The sequence below is a fragment of the Priapulus caudatus genome, unplaced genomic scaffold (genome assembly GCF_000485595.1).
Source record: "Priapulus caudatus unplaced genomic scaffold, Priapulus_caudatus-5.0.1 Scaffold28, whole genome shotgun sequence".
Lineage (NCBI taxonomy): Eukaryota > Metazoa > Priapulida > Priapulimorpha > Priapulimorphida > Priapulidae > Priapulus > Priapulus caudatus.
This window is the reverse complement of record NW_014577089.1, coordinates 751,593-767,843: the sequence shown is the minus strand read 5'-3', so window position 1 is coordinate 767,843 and position 16,251 is coordinate 751,593. Positions and strand designations below refer to the sequence as shown.

Genomic DNA, 16,251 nt, shown 5'->3' with positions numbered 1-16,251 from the left:
ATCAATATTTATTAGAAATATTTAAAAAAATTGTTTTAAAACTGACGGCTATACCGTTGCTTACAACGACGGTGGCGCCACTGGCAGAGCACGCACTGAAAAGTTGCGCAAAGCAACGTTTCGGCTGCAGGCTACAGACCGAGGGTGTTTCTTATTTCTTAATTTAAGAGCAGAAGGATTGCAATATCTTATAAATGACATACAGTTTCAGTTATAATATGGATAAATTTGTCCTAAAATGAATATCGTTTCTGTTAAATGGCATTTAATTACAAATATAATTGCACTTTTGGGCTCCACGGTAGGGAGCTTTTGCATTTTATAACTTCAATTTGTGCAATTTGGTGCATACTAAAGTGACTGTTTTCAGATATTGTAAGATTTTTTTTGCTGTGCGTGAGATATTTCAGCGTTTTATTCATGAAGAGATATTCATGCGTGAGATATCTCAGCATTTTTTGGCTGTGCGTGAGATATTGTAAGATCAGCGTGAGAGCGTGAGATTTGGTCAAAATGCGTGAGAGTTGGCAGCCCTAGTTACAGACCGAGGGCTAATCACAAAAGTTCAATTATATTGAATACCTAAAATCTAAATGCTATTTAACCGAACGATATTCATTTTAGGGCAAATTTATCCATAATATAACTGAAACTATATGTCGTTTATAAGATATTACAATCCTTTTGCTTTTAAATTAATAAATAAGAAACACCCTCGGTCTGTAGCCCTTGGCTGAAAAGTGGTTTTGTGCAACTTATTAGATAGTGCGCTTTGAGTAGCGCCACCATTATTGTAATCAAACTGTAGTAGTTAGTTTTAAAACATTTTTTAATAATATTTCTAATGGTGATTGAACCATGAAACTTTATGTAGCGTAATTTTAACCTAAATTAACTGAAAATAACCCTAGAACCTAGAGTAAACGATCCCTTTAATAAGTTTGAACTAAAGCATTACCTTAGGCATTCAACAGCATTGCCCCAAACTCTTTTCCTACTGTCGTCTTGCCAAATAAACTAGTGGTAGTGATGCTTACCAACAATTTTTGCATCAAATTCTAGATGATTTACTATTATTACATTTTACCAGATCTGATATTACCCTTTTGTCGTACGTCATGACAGCAGTCACGGGTAAGAACCAATGCTTATGCAAGCTGGCAGATAGCTAGCAGCTAGTAAGATTGAAGCCATATTCTGTATATTGCTAAGTCCTAGATTACAAATTTCCAAAGATTAACGAAATGTGTTTGCAATACAATTTTGAAAATTTCCCTACTACTGCAAAGGTAACAGCTGCAGGAATCTATATTTACGTGTATCCAAACATCAGAATTGCTTTCAAGTTACTCATTTCACTGTCAGGGGTCACTTAATTGTGTCAAATCATGGCCTAAAATGTTGGTTTCAACGTGTGTTTAGCCAGATAATTTAGAGATTTACTATTATCAGGAGTGAATAATAATAGATCTATTAATTATTCACTCCTGTTATTATTATCGCGAACATTTCTTAGTTGTAGTTGTAGTTGTAGACATGCACTGTATGATGAAGTATAACCAGTTCTGAATAGGGTAATGCTACGTTTACAATTTGCGTTTATCACCAGGGTGTTTGTGAGAGTAAATTAGGCGGATAGGGTCTATGTCCCCCAGGGTACTATCGGAGGGTACCCTGTGTACAGTTCGATATATCGGAAAGTACCTTGGTGTACTATCTGATGTCGCTGCATACCCTGCATTGTCCTACCGTACCCTGACTTTATGCTCCCGTTCCTTGTTTCCGGTCCGTTCCCGCAAAATATTCATTTCAGTATTCGCATTTCTTCTGGAAATTGTATGTATCACCATGTAATTATGCAACATGCAGGTGGATAGCACCGTTGTGCCCGTTGGTGGTGTATATTTGGGAAAATTTCTCTCAGATCATGAATATTTGAGTGATATGAAAATGAATATGAAAAAGGAAAAAATAGTCAAACATAGCATACATTTTTATTGGATTGCGATGTTTTGAGGTTTCTTCTATGTGATGTGGTAACTTGAGTGTATGGATTATGATATCAGTTAGCTGAAAGTCAGGGTACGTAGCGACATATCGTATAGTACCCAGAGGTACTTTCCGATATATCGAACCGTACCCAGGGTACCCTCCAATAGTACCCTGGGGGAAATAGACCCAATCAGCGTAAATTAGAAGCTTAAAATTTGCATGGTGATCTGTAAATAGTGTCATGCAAGTGATAACATAAGTTGCAATTTCAAAAGATAAAAAACATATATCTAAATCGTATGTGATATATTTACTTGCTTACAGGTACTTCTGACTTGATGTTGAAAAATAAAAATATGTATATATGTCATTTATAAATATCGTCTCATAGTGGATTGATATTTCAGTACAGAAGCACACATTTTATTTACATCACACAGCTTGGTCTACACATCGTGGATTTTACATTATTCAGTGCTACTTATATACTGTATTTCTTTCATCGATTGGAAAAATAAATCACAAGAACGTAAAATTTTAGAGATACATTTATAATTAGCTTCATTGAAGCTATTAATTGTGACAATACATGTTGAACTCAGTTTCTAAGAAAACTATAGATTAACATAAAAAAGACAGGCTATTCACTGAATCCTAAAACACGAAAGAACTTTTAATGCAGTGATTATAACCAAAATGCTTGTTCACGCTAAATGTTACAGTGTAGTGACGCCCATAGGGTCTATGTCTCCCTGACCTCTGTTTGACCTGGCTCGTTTAGCTATTTCTGACTAACCCTAACCCTATCAGATAGTTACCAGGGTTAGGGTTAGTCAGAAATAGCTAAACGAGCCAGGTCAAACAGAGGTCAGAGAGACATAGACCTCATCTGCTGTAGTGACTTCATACGTTACACAGTAATATTATACTCCTGATATTATACATGTCACAGTTTCTGTTAAAATGTCTATTTGAAACACATTGTGATGCTATATATCATATACCAGCAATAAAAAACACTACATTTTAATATCGTACCCACATTTTCAAAGTTGTGGTTCTGTGGACTCTACATCAGTTCACTAATTTTGTGTATTATGCATACATGACACGCATGCAAATTTTTACATACTGTTCTTACATAAAATGTTTTACCACACGTACATGCATGTGTAGTACATACATACATTTATACAACATACATGTATTATTTGTACTCATTACAACAACATGAACTCATGTAATTACCACAGTTTACATGAGAAAGAGACTTACAGGTCTTTTTGCTAAAGGTCGCTGATGCAACTCTCTTACTGCTTTCAGGGCACCCTCCCTAGTAAAAAAGTCTATGAGGCCTTCTCCATTAGGCTTTCCTCTTTCATTTAGCCCCAGCCGAACAGAATCGGGAACAACGTTGTGATTTTGGAAAAAAGCTAGGATATCATTAATAGGTATGTCATGTGAGATATTACTTATTTTAACTGTGGTAAACTGCCCTCGTCCATAAGGCATATCCATATGCAGTCCATAACCAGGTCTATCATTTCCACCTCGGAGCATAGGCATGTCCATTGGTCCGCCACAAGGTCTGTCATCGCCTCCTCGTAGCAATGGCATGTCCATTGGTCTGCCAGCATGTCTGTTGTCATTGCCTCGAAGCAATGGCATGTCCATTGGTCTGTTAGCAAGTCTCTCATCGTTACCTCTTAGCAATGGCATGTCCATTGGTCCGGCACTTGCTCTCTCATCGTTACCTCGTAGCAACGGCATATCCCTTAGTCTCCCACCTGGTCTGTCATCGTGTAATGGACCATAATCATCCCTCCGGTCCAAAAGTGATCTGTCGCGTTCAGATCCACGTCCTCTGTTATCACGCCTCTGAATGTCCATTTGATTATCACTTGGACCGCGCCTATCATAGTCCATATCTTGATGGTCCATTCCAGGTCGCAGTCCAAGCAGTGGTCGCCCGTGGCCTTCTCTTCTTTCATTACCAAGTGGCCTGATTGAGCTACCTCCTGTTTCATTTGGCCTGTGGTCTATATCCATAATTCTTCCAGGACCACCATACATACCCAATCTGCCATCCACGCGATAGCTCCTTGGGTTGTTTTCCATGCCATGATGCATATCTTCATCTAATAATCCAGGTCTTGCAGGCATACCCCTTCCATCTCGACCATCATCCATAAATCTTTGCTGCCCCGGTGAAAAGTTTCTTGCCAATGACTGGGGTGCATTAATTCCTGGGAACTGTAATTGGTTGGCCATGCCATGCACAGGTCCTGGGTGCACATTCATTTGACTTCCTATTCTCCTCTGAGGTACTAGCCCACCCGCCACATCTTCAGGGGCATTGCCTAGCAAACCTGATCGCACAGGCTTGTCACCCTTCAATATTCCACCCCTGCTCTCCTGTGCTGCCCTTGTGTCTGTGTCAGGTCCTCGATTTCGATCATTCCTACCTTTGCTACTCTCATCTAGGACATTGCTATTTTTCATGACTGGTGCGACGCGATTTGACGGTGCACTATCTCGTCTCTCACCACTATCTTGTCTATTAGCAGCAGCCTTTCTTCTTTCCTCACGCCGCTTGTCTGCTTCTTTCACAGCATGCACATCATCTAGATTAGCTGGTTTTAACTCGATAGGTCTATTTCTCAGTTGCCTCCCATTTCTATCAAGAGCTCGCTCGTAGTCTTCTTTAGTGGCAGGCTCTATGTAACAATTTCCTTCGGAAGAAATTAAAATGCCATTCTTAACAATCTCAATACCATGCAAAAATGATGCAACCATTTCATTGTTACATCTATATGGCAAATTGCTCATTTTAATAAAATTGTTTGAAGAAGAGGACACCCTGGTTCTACTTTCTGAGTGAAACCTGTCGTGCGTTTCATTATTATCAGTGTTCTTGTTTTGTTTTTCTTCTGTAGGCATCTGAGAGCTGTTAGGCTTTTCTGCATCCAATGGCTGGGCATCATTGCCGCGTACATCTTCTTGTACATCAACATATCTATGCCCCAATTTCATTCTGTTGTATGCCAGTGCAGTTTCTACATCTCCTCGTGATTTCAGTTTAATGTAACCAGTCCCTGCTGCCGAGTGAGTGCTCGCCTGTAGAGTAATATTATCATCATTGAGGTGCAACTTGTCAAAGAAACGGACCACCTCTTTTTTTCCCACTTGGATCGGCATATTCCGGAGAACAATTTTATATGCCTTCGAAGTGGACAACTGTGGTTTTTCATTGACGTCTGATTTTCTTGCTTCATTCTTCTGTGCCGGCATATTTGACAGATTTCTATTTTCGCCTTCTTTCTCAGCTGGCATGCTTTTTGCCTTTTCATCATCCTTGTCATCTTTGCCTTTTGCTTTGTCGTCATCCTTTTTATCAGCCGAGCTCGGCAAAGCTGCCCCATCGGATTTTACGACGTCCAAGTCTCGAACTGGAGATTTCCTTGTGCTACGACTATGAGAGGACTCTCTTGAAGATCGCTTCGATCTACCTCTCTCTGATGAACGATCACGTCGGTCACGCACTCTATCCTTTGAACGACCTCTACGATCTCTAGAAGACCCTCGTTTCTCTCGTGTGTCTCTCCGACTGTGTCGCGAATCTTTTCTTTCAGTATCGCGTCGCGATCCAGAACGAGTGTCCCTACGATCTTGGTCACCTCGCCTGCGATCACTGTCCTTGCTCGTTTCTATTTGCAGTTGGTTGTTAGACGAATGGCTGTCCAGCGGTGGTTGCCGCTTATCTGAAGATCCAGCTTCTCTCCTATCTGCAGATCTCTCATCTCTACGGCCAAGACTTTCCTCTCTATCCTGCACGTCACGTTGCCTGCTAGACGCCCTGGGCTTTGATAAGTCAATGTGATCTGCAAACGGCCCCCTCCGTTCAACAGCACCACTCTGGTCTGCTGGACGACCACGATCTGTTAGCAAACCTACTTGATTAACATTGGGTACTCTATGTTGAAGACGACCATCGCGATCCATAAGCGGTCCCCTTTGCATCTCCATTCTCTGGCCCAAGGAATTTTCTCGCTGATCAATTTGGTTTATCATGTCATTTTCGTCCAGAAGCGGGGGCATTGTACGAGGCGCGAATCTCTGACCACCAGGATGGCTACCTGGTCGATTGAAAGCGGGTCCTCTATGCTCAGGGAAATTACCTCTTTCATTTAGCAGTGGTCCTCTGTTATCAACAGGAGCACCCCTTCTATCAAATATGGGGCCCCGTGGATTGGGTATAGGGTCTCTCTGATTAACTGGCATACCTCTCTGACCAAGTTGGTTCATAGGCACCCTCTCACGGGACATGGGAAATCTGTCATCTACAGGCACATTAGCTATGCCAGGTTGGGGACCTACACGAGTCATGCCATTAAATCCTCGCTCACTTACTTGTGTTTCAGAGTAGCCCCTTGGTGGTCCCTGTTGGTGAACAAGACCTGAAAGTGCTTGTTGATCCATCGGACCAAGACCTCTATTATCTGGCCCCAGCTCTGCCACCCGATCTACTTGAAGTTGTGTAAAATTGTCAGGTGCCAATTGCTTCTGCTGTATCGGTTGGCCCATGGATAGACCCCCTCGGTTACTTGATAGCCCTGGCCTGTCAATTATTCTGTGACCTGGACCAGGTCTATCTTGAATTGCGTCATCGAAGTATGCCTGCGGATTGTCTGCTTCTCTTTGTGCTCTCTGGCCAAATTGCTGCTGTCTGCTCATTGGCACATCTAAATTTCTGTTAATTGCTGACGTTGGCATTTCTGCGGAATTTGATTGTTGCTCAAGGTTAGCTTTCCATCCCCCAGGGGACTGTCCATAAGTTGGGTCACACGCGATGTGAAATACTTCTGGTGGCACAGACCGGATATTTACTGGGGCGCCCCTAATGCATTCACCATTCATTCGGAAGGCTGCACTGAGGCTCCTTTCATTATCAAATTTCACTAGTGAAATTCCAATATATCCTCTTTGGTCATTCACCATTTTGATGCCATCTCTTGCTATGAAGAGGTGTTTGAAGAACTGTCGTATATCTCTGTAACTCGAACTAGGCGGTATATTCGACATCTCTATTGTAAACTCTGACAAACGCTGCCGCTTGCCATCCCCCTGGGATCTAATATCTTCAACTTCTCTTTTAAGTCCCTGCGGATGTACCTGATCAGAGAATCGTGTATAGCCTGGTTGACCCTGCACAGGCACCATTGGCTGAAACAGATCCTGTGTCACGTCATTCTGATTGCTGAACCCAGAGCTCACCAAGCTGTGATTAGTGAAACTACTTACATGTGTGCCTTCTTGCATTGTAGGGAAGGCCATTATAGATTGTGAGTGACTACCATATGTGGCTTGCGTGGACATTATTTGTGGCTGTTGGCTAGTAACACCAAATTGGGGCAGTTGAGCATTTGCCATGGGTAAAGACATCATATGCGAATTCGCCCCTGGCAGGTTTGGCAGCTGCGAACTTGCCCCTGCCATAGATGACAGCTGTGAATTTGTTCCTGGATGAGGCCCACTAAGTTGTGCGGACTGAAGGATGTTTTGCAGATTCTGCACACTGATTTGACCCATTAGATTAGTTAGTGGGCTGTTCAAATCACTTGCCCCACCACCGACTACGGGCGGCTGCTGTTGCATGCCCGCCTGCAGAACCCCTCTCCCCATCCCCACCTGCTGCTGTACTGTGTCACCAACTATTCCTCGTTGCTGAAACATTAGCTGCTGGTTATTCCCAGCAAGCAATGCATGCTGTTGGTACAACTGTTGCTGCTGCAGTGCTTGCTGAGCCGAAATGTTGGACTGGGGATCATCTTCACTCGCTGGACTCTTTTCCGGTTGTTCCGTGTCGCCCTTCCTCGTGTCGACCATACCAAGCGAGCCGCGCGCAAGATCGATAATGTTCTGCATCTCGTTCTTACTGCTAAGCTTCAGCTTCACGCGACCGTTCTTGAGTTTCGTGCGATCGCGGTCCATCGCCTGACGAGCGTCTTCGTCCGTCGTGAACGCGATGAAGGCATCTCCATTTTCTCCACCAATGATGTGCACACCGCCATCTGGGATGCTAAGACCATGGAAGAAGTTTCTAATGTCTATTGCCTTCGCCTCCCACGGCAAATTCTGAAGCCTTATGATGACTGACATTGTAGTAGTCTACCTGTTGGAATACATGAAATGGAGTGCATGTCGTTAGGTCAAGGGCCGGATGAGGTTCATTGTATTTAATGAAGGGATTCAGTGTATACACCGCTAACAGTTGCAGCTGTTGTCTTCCCGTGCCGATGAATAACAACAGAAGTCGCCGCTGGTGAAGGTGAAGGTCTTTTACAGCTGGAACAAATGCCACACAATGCGTGGATGGGCTTTTTTTATTCTAAAAATCTAATGCTCTGAACATCTTGATAAGCAGCTGCACAAGCAGGTAGGTGAACCTGTGATATCGCTGGCTAGATGAGAAGGAAGCTGTAATATAGAAATGTGGATAAAAATAAATTTATAGATACACGTCTGCATATTTCTAAAATTACTAATATGCTGCTGCCAATTATTAGTCTTATGAAAAGAGATGGTGGGCTTAACGTTAAATCTTTATACTTTTTGAACGTACATAGATTAATGCATGGGTTCATCTAATTCCATATGCAAACAAAAGAAGGGCATATTAAGGAATGGCAATTGGTGTATTCATATTTGATCTATTTGCTATTATTATGGTAAACTGTGGTAAGGTAAATTAAGCATAGTGAGCTTTGGCCAACTGAATGGAGCATATATAACAGCTGCGTCATTGATGGTAAACTGGGAGGGGTGATGAGGAGTTGTGAGGTTCTTTATTATTGTGGTTGACGTGCCGCATGTAATTTAAGTGGAAGGGGGCAGTAGGGGATCACCTCATAGTTCTTATATATATAGTTCACCAGGGCCATAGGCTGAGCAAATTCCTGGGGGTCAAAATGCCTTGGCACTAATGAGGCGGGTGAGTGATTAGTCGCTCGAGGCAAGTCCCTGTCACCGAATCTGCCGGTGTAAATTCTTATAAATAAGTATGGCTGAATTTGCTTCATTACATTATGACTCAACTGTGTAAAGATGAGCGACGGGCGCAGCTCTTGATCGACATCATAGTGTGGTAGGGGCGAGTAAGACAAGGCTTTCACGGATAAGTGACAAAAAAAATCACGTTAGGGTTATTTACGATTATTAGCCAAGCTTATTTTTTAATTTTTCTCCAAAATAAAGGGGGGCAGCTGCCCCCCCCCCCAGAGGCTATGGCCCTGTTCACAAATTAAACGTATTTTGAGCTTGTAGAGTTTACACCTACGTATTAAGTAATGTGTCAACATAACTTGGAATCAGATCTCTAATTCACTAGACGCATATAAAGTCACACCTGTATACACCAGTCACTGGCCTCTATGGACAGGTGGTCTTTTTGACCTTTTATCAAGCGATATAAGCAATGCATAATATTGCCCCGTATTTTTTTAGTAATGTCACACTCGTTTTAATATGTGATCACCTGCGTTATGACATGAAATTCCACTGCTTTTAGAAATCTTTGCATTGTAAACGTTATGGTGGGGGCATGGGAGATTAAGGTCGAGAAACTGGAGGAGGGAACAAAGAGGTAGGAGAAGATCAGGAGAAGGTGGAGATGGTGGAAGTGGTCGAAGATGAAGAGAGTAGATGATGAGAAGGGGTAGGGAAAGGAGAGGGGAGGGCGAGAAGGGCTGGGAATGTGGGGAGATGTCGTATATAGTGTGGAGAAAGTGGTGAGGGGAGAATATGTAGGTGAAATGGGTGGGGAGGAGAGAATAGTGATGAAGGGAAAATCAGTTAAGGTGGGGAGGAAGTTGAGAAGGGATGGTGAGAATATGTAGGTGGAGTGGAAAAGGGACAGTTACGAAGGAGATGGGGTGGGCAGAAGTGGAAACATGGTACAGAAGATATATAGGCCAGGAGGTGAAACAGAGGGGGGAATAGCGTGGTGAAGGAGAGAGAAGGCCGGGGAGGATTGTCTACACACTTGGATCTATAAACAGAATTGTGTCTTGGCTGTCTAGAATACATTTAAGGATTGTGAGTGCATGGAAGGGGAAGTGGAGTTCCAAAAGGAGCCAAATCAGTTGGCTTTTTATACGTTATGTTTAGTATGGCTGTTTATACAAGCAGTGCCAGTGTTGTAGTACTTATATGATACCACTATGCTTGACAATGTCTGACTTTCTTAGTGTCCCAGTAAAGCAAATCATTTACCTACACAGACTCACATGTTCACTTATGCCAACAGTTTGAAATGCATTTACTTAGGCTGAAGGGGTCGTTGTCGTATAGGGTACTACATAATATGTATACATAAATGTAATATAATGCTATAGTCTAGGGAGTCGCCTACGCCTACTCCCTAACCCCAACCATATCAGATAGTTACCTTGGGTACATATATGTAGTACCCTATACGACAACGACCCCTTCAGCTTTACGCAGGGTAATATCTATAAGCAACAATCATTAACATTGTTGTTATTCATTATATCTCCAACACACTGAAGTCAACTTTTCATAAGGGTTGAGCAGGGGTACGTTCATTAGTCCAACTATCAACAACAGTGACACATATAAATGGGTTCACACGCAGCATTCATATTCAGCTCGTAGTGTGTCAATCTAAAATTGTGGTACAAGGTCAAAATGGATGTCAATGGTCAAAGACCAAGGAGGGAGAAGTGGGGTGTGTGACTCATACTTTATTGCAATCAAAAATTGCAACACAACTTTCAACAGATTGGCTTTGCATTAGGTGTGTACGGCGATAGTGAGGTGCATCTTTATGCGGAATAAAATGTAACATTAAGCAGCCATAAGTTTACATTCCAAACATTTTAGAGAAGACGAGTGGATGGACCGCAGATGACCAAAGCTACTTTTCTAAAACTCCGACATAACTGCACTAATTGCACAACTATATAATGACCAAATAAACATGTCACAGGACAACGAGCTTGAAGGTCACCTTGCTGAATTCAGACCTCTTGTAGTAGACAACCAGGCCGAGTACTGAGACAAGAAAAAACAATACCGCATCCTGATGACTCGCTCCCAGTCTACGCCCATGCAACATGAGGCACAGCACTGCATTAACATTGCAAGACAGACATCTTTACAAGTGGATGGCAGAAACAACCAAAGTGGATAGACAGAGAACAAGTAGCAGTGACCTAATAGTTAGCACTTGGAAGCGGTCTCAAGAGTTTGGGGTTTTAGATGCACCTTGGTCATTGCCGATGTACCTTTGAGCAAGGTACTTTCCCCTTATTTGCTGTAGCCAATTCCAGCAGACAAATATCGAAGACAAGACAGCTCAGCAGTAATGACCCTGCCTCCAATACGAGTTGAAGTGTAAGCAATAACTAATTTGTGTTGCGCCCTGGCAAAAGCAATTTACTCTCCTTACCCAATTTTAAGTTTGATACCCTGCAGGCATTATTGTGGGCGCTTGTTGGGCAAGGGTTTCTAGACAACAAATATAAAAAACAACTTGGCATTTAACATATAATTAGTATAGCATATTTCTGTGGATTATGTTGAGCAGTATTTCGTAGTTTCCTCACTGTTACTTGCACGATTTCATAGTACTTCAATGCTAGTGTCAGCTTCACATCCAAATGAGCCTACATGTGGGGTTATGTGACCTTGCAAGGTTTTAGTATGCTCATGGGTTTGGTGGCTATAACTAATCAGAGCGCCTTGTAGGGACTGACGTAGAATGTGAATAGATATATTTTGTAAGAGCACCACTTCTCAAACAGTAAAGGTTTGTCAGTGGCGACGGTATGAAAGCGTGAAGCGAGTATGTAGCCACTTGGTGCTTCTTACTGCAATATCCTATAAAAGTGGACAGCATATGGAAGTTTGCCATTACATCCAGTCCAGTAGCCACGTAATGGTATTCGGTCCGTGACGAGTCAGGTTTCAATAATGAAACAGAGAAAGATGTCATCAAGAGCTAATAATACCTTATTGGTATATAATAGGTATTATTAGCTCTCGATGTCATACTTGTGTCAAACAAGTGCATACCGAAACATCGACACATACAGGAGACATGAGACATGACCTTTCCGCTGCGGAGCATAACAACGCAGTGCCATAACATCCCTGCACATGCACTTGCACCTGAAACTAGCAACTTTGCTTCTGAACAAGCACTGACCTAGTACGAGTCTTGCAATGCTAACATCTCATTGGGGGTTTCTTTGGTGAGAGAAGAAGTGGCAGGTGGAAACCTTGAGACAACGCCATACTAACAATATCAATTATTACGAGGTCTGAAAGCTGGGTGAATCCAGAGGCTATGCAATACCAGTATGGGGCGAGACGTTACAGTCACGTGTGTTGGTGGCACTTCATCTGGAAGCCTTTCGCATGCTTCATGAATTTTCATGCATTTCAGTGGAATCGCATTAGTAAGAGCTGCACCATTGATCTTACTGGGAAGACACAACCATAAAGCTGTAGCAGTAGAACCTGGTTTGTTCTGTGGCTAGACTAATGCGACAATCAAGCCAAGCAGTGTGCAGGAGAGACTCTGTTTTCAGAATTTGTGTTTGGAAGAGGGATGGACAGTATGCTATCACCCACTTCTCTTCGTCCTCCTTTCCCTCATACACGCACAAACACTCAGTCGCTCCCCACCCTCACTTCTTGTGGAGATACAACATTTATGTATGATCGAGGAAACATGTTATTAGCTGGAGGCGGTCATTATTGGAAAATGAAGTTCAGTCGTGGTGTATCTGCACCATGTAGTTGATCGGCAACCCACAACATCCAGAGAATGTGTTACTAATATGACGTAAGATATTGCAGTAACATGAGCCAACCGTGTTTCACCTGGGAGATGCCATGTGCCTTCACATGCGAATGAGATCTTGTGCATTTTAGTGGAGTTGCTGTTTCGTATTACTGATGCAGTATTATTGTTGGTTGGACTTGGTTATTGGTGAAGTCCAGACCTTTAGGCTGCAGCCGTAGTACCTGGTTTGTTCCGTGGCTAGACCTGCAACAACCATCCCGAGCAGAGTGCAAGAGAAGATTGCTCTCAGAATTTGCATTTGGAAGAAAGGACGTTGATATAGCACATGCAAGTGATTAAAAGATAAACGAATGTGAGGAAACAAATCTCCCCCCTTACTGTCGACTTCCTCTCTCATTTTCTCCCCTCCCTCTCTGCAAATGTGTGCGCAACTTATCGTTTCCCACATGCAACGTTGAGTCGTAGCGAGTAAATCCTGCAGTACTGTATTTATATGTTGTGCATCATCTCAGCGTAGTTTGGGATTCTTCACTATGGAGATTTTGAATGGTTGGCACATCGTAACTCCAAGCTGACATCCAGGGGGATTTTTTGTCAATTCCTTTTTTTGCGAAATCACTCAACTCTGTAGGAAAACCTTTGAGTTGGTCCAAGTCAGATCTCAGTGTAGGCCGAGTGGGGATCGCAGAATGGCCTGTTGCACTTGTAAACCTTAATTTTTCAATTCATCAGGCTTTCTGTGTAGTTGTTATACTCATTTAACGATAATTTCAAATTACGACGGTTTTTCTGGAACCAATTACTATCGTTTCATGACAGCCGTTTCTATTCCTACTAGTCATTCATTTGACAAAATGTGGCAAACATTCTAATAGAAATTTACCATGGGTAAATGTAGATGGGACCTAAATATGTAGATATAATGGGAATAAATTTATTCAATGTAAATAATAATTTGTAATACAATTATAATAAATTATTTTAAGTTAAATTATTTTCAAGGTTAAATTTTCTACCTGATACAATGTGAACATTATTTTTCCACTGTGAACGTGCATTTCATTACATTTTCTTTGTAATAATCTATATACCAGAGATATTTGATACGTGGGAATAGGATCTCACAGTAGAACAAATCTAAATTTACATTTGAGTCGATGAAGGAATATTATGGTAATCTAGTAATATCTTTCTGGTCACAACAAGTCAGAGGTGTTAGAAATAGGTTTAGAAGATTTACTACCTATACGTATCTGCAGGCCATTTTAACCAATGGAGTCCCATGGTATTTTCTAGACTAAAATTATTTTTTTTTGATACAGCAAGACAAAAATTAAGCAATAATTTGGAAGATGTGTGAGCAACACTCTTACACTGGGTATATGTTTTGCGTAAGCTTACATATTACATGGCATTATTACCCTTCATTACCTCCGCCAAGGAGGTTATGTTTTCGCCCCTGTTAGTTTGTTTGTTGGTTTGTCTGTCAACAGGATATCTCAAAAAGTTACGGACGGATTTTGATGATTTTTTTTGACAGGTTGGTCTTGGGCCAACAACCAATCGATTAGATTTTGGTGGTGATCCGGATCTAGATCTGGACCGACGATTTTTTGTGTGATTTAGACTTCGGACGCATTCAAAATTCACCAAAAACAAATAATCCTGGATCTTTTTTTTCAAATTTCTGAAAATTTCAAACTATTGGGTGTACCAGCAGATAGGGGGGGGGGGACTGTTACGCTGTGGCGGAGGTTTGCTATCTCCGACTGCTCTTGTTTTTTGTCATGTTTCGAACAGTTTGTCCATTTTCATGCCAATGCCATCTTTCTGCTGGCTAAAGCACGGCGCACATTGCCGAACATTTTGCTCAAAAACATTATCGTAGCAATGTTCCATGAAATGTTCGCAATGTACGGTGAAAAAAGTCGCCGAACATTTTGCTCAAAAACATTATCGTAGCAATGTTCCATGAAATGTTCGGCAATGTGCGGCGAAAAAAGTCGCCGAACATTTGTTCAATGTTTCTGAAGATCGGAAATGTTTGATATCTCGAACATTGTTCGTCGAATGTTCGTCAATGTGCGCTGAATGTCGAACAATTCTAGGAACATTTGTAAAGTAGTAACCAATAGCAGCCCGATATGTGGTTACATGATTTTTGTGTCCAATCATGCGCCGATCACGTGACTCTTTACAACACAGCTACTAGACGGCGCCAAGAGATTGTTCGCTGCAAAATGTTTGGCAATGTGCGCTCAGCAATTGTCCACCCGCACATTGCCAGACAAAAACATTTGTTCGGACGAACATTTGTTCGGGAAAATGTTCGGCAATGTGCGCCAGTCCAACAGATAATCGACGTATGTATGTTTGTCGATGCATTATTTTCCACCTAAAACTATCGAATGTGTAAGGTACCGACCAAATGTGCACGACAGGGATGGCTGTAATCACACCAGTAGTGTGGAAGTTCCGGTGGAGCTACTCCAACACACAGACGCACCCACGCACGCACGTAGCCACCTTGCTTATAATATAGACATCACTGTAAGGTAGGAACAAGGAACTACAATGGTTAACAAAAGATTACGTGCAAGGTTAAGTGGTAGCACCATGTTCAATGAGTGTGCTGTTGTTGATTTGATATTGCCGAAGTTCTTACTACGTTTAGTATGGCAAATATATACAAATCCGGAGAGTACACCTGCAACGTTGATAAAATTAACAAATCCTACATGACAGCGCCAAACCTCGGGGCAGAGCTGGAGGGCAACATGATACAGGAGTATAATCGGAGCAGCTACTCAACCTGATGTCGTGTATCACTGTTCATTCCCAACATGGTGAGACAAACTATTTTATTAGTTCTGAGCGGCATACTTCAAGGGGTGAAAAGCAGTTAAGGTATTGGAGAATGACTGTCTTGAGACTGGGTGTAATTACTGATTTCCTGCCAGCTCAACATTAGCTCAACCACTAACGCTTCCACGTACACCAGCTCGGTCTACCTACAGGTGTGCACATATTCACATTGCCTAGCTACACCTTGTAGAAAATACAATACATTTACCGAACCTATACCCAAACTTAGAAAGACACAGACAAAGAGACTCACACATGCGGTGAGATAGAGATAGAGAGAGAGACAGAGAAAAAAAGAGAAAGGGAGAGAGAGAAAGGGCTAGAAAGTTGGGGATGGAGGTAGAGGGTGGTGGAGGGAGAGGAGAGGGGTGGAGAGGGGTGAGGAGAGGGGGAAGGAGGGAGGAGAGGGGTGAGGAGAGGGAGAGGGAGTATAGGGTGAGGGAGTTAACGGGTGGATAAACTATGTAGACAGTGAATCATAACGTTGACACACGCACTCACGCACGCACACACGCACACGTGCACGCACGCACACCCACACACACACACACTTGCACACGCAC

The 16,251-nt window shown here is 42.3% G+C and overlaps 1 protein-coding gene across 1 annotated transcript in view; it reads right to left on the bottom strand.

Annotated features, from left to right (window-relative positions):
• Positions 1-2,801: 2,801 nt before the first annotated feature.
• Positions 2,802-16,251, bottom strand: part of LOC106815133 — a 23,586-nt gene continuing 10,136 nt past the window's right edge. Inside the window, exon 2 of the mRNA XM_014819565.1 lies at positions 2,802-8,164. Coding sequence (XP_014675051.1) covers positions 3,247-8,151 — 4,905 coding nt within the window. The 5' untranslated portion in view covers positions 8,152-8,164 and the 3' untranslated portion in view covers positions 2,802-3,246. The remainder of the gene's footprint in view (positions 8,165-16,251) is intronic.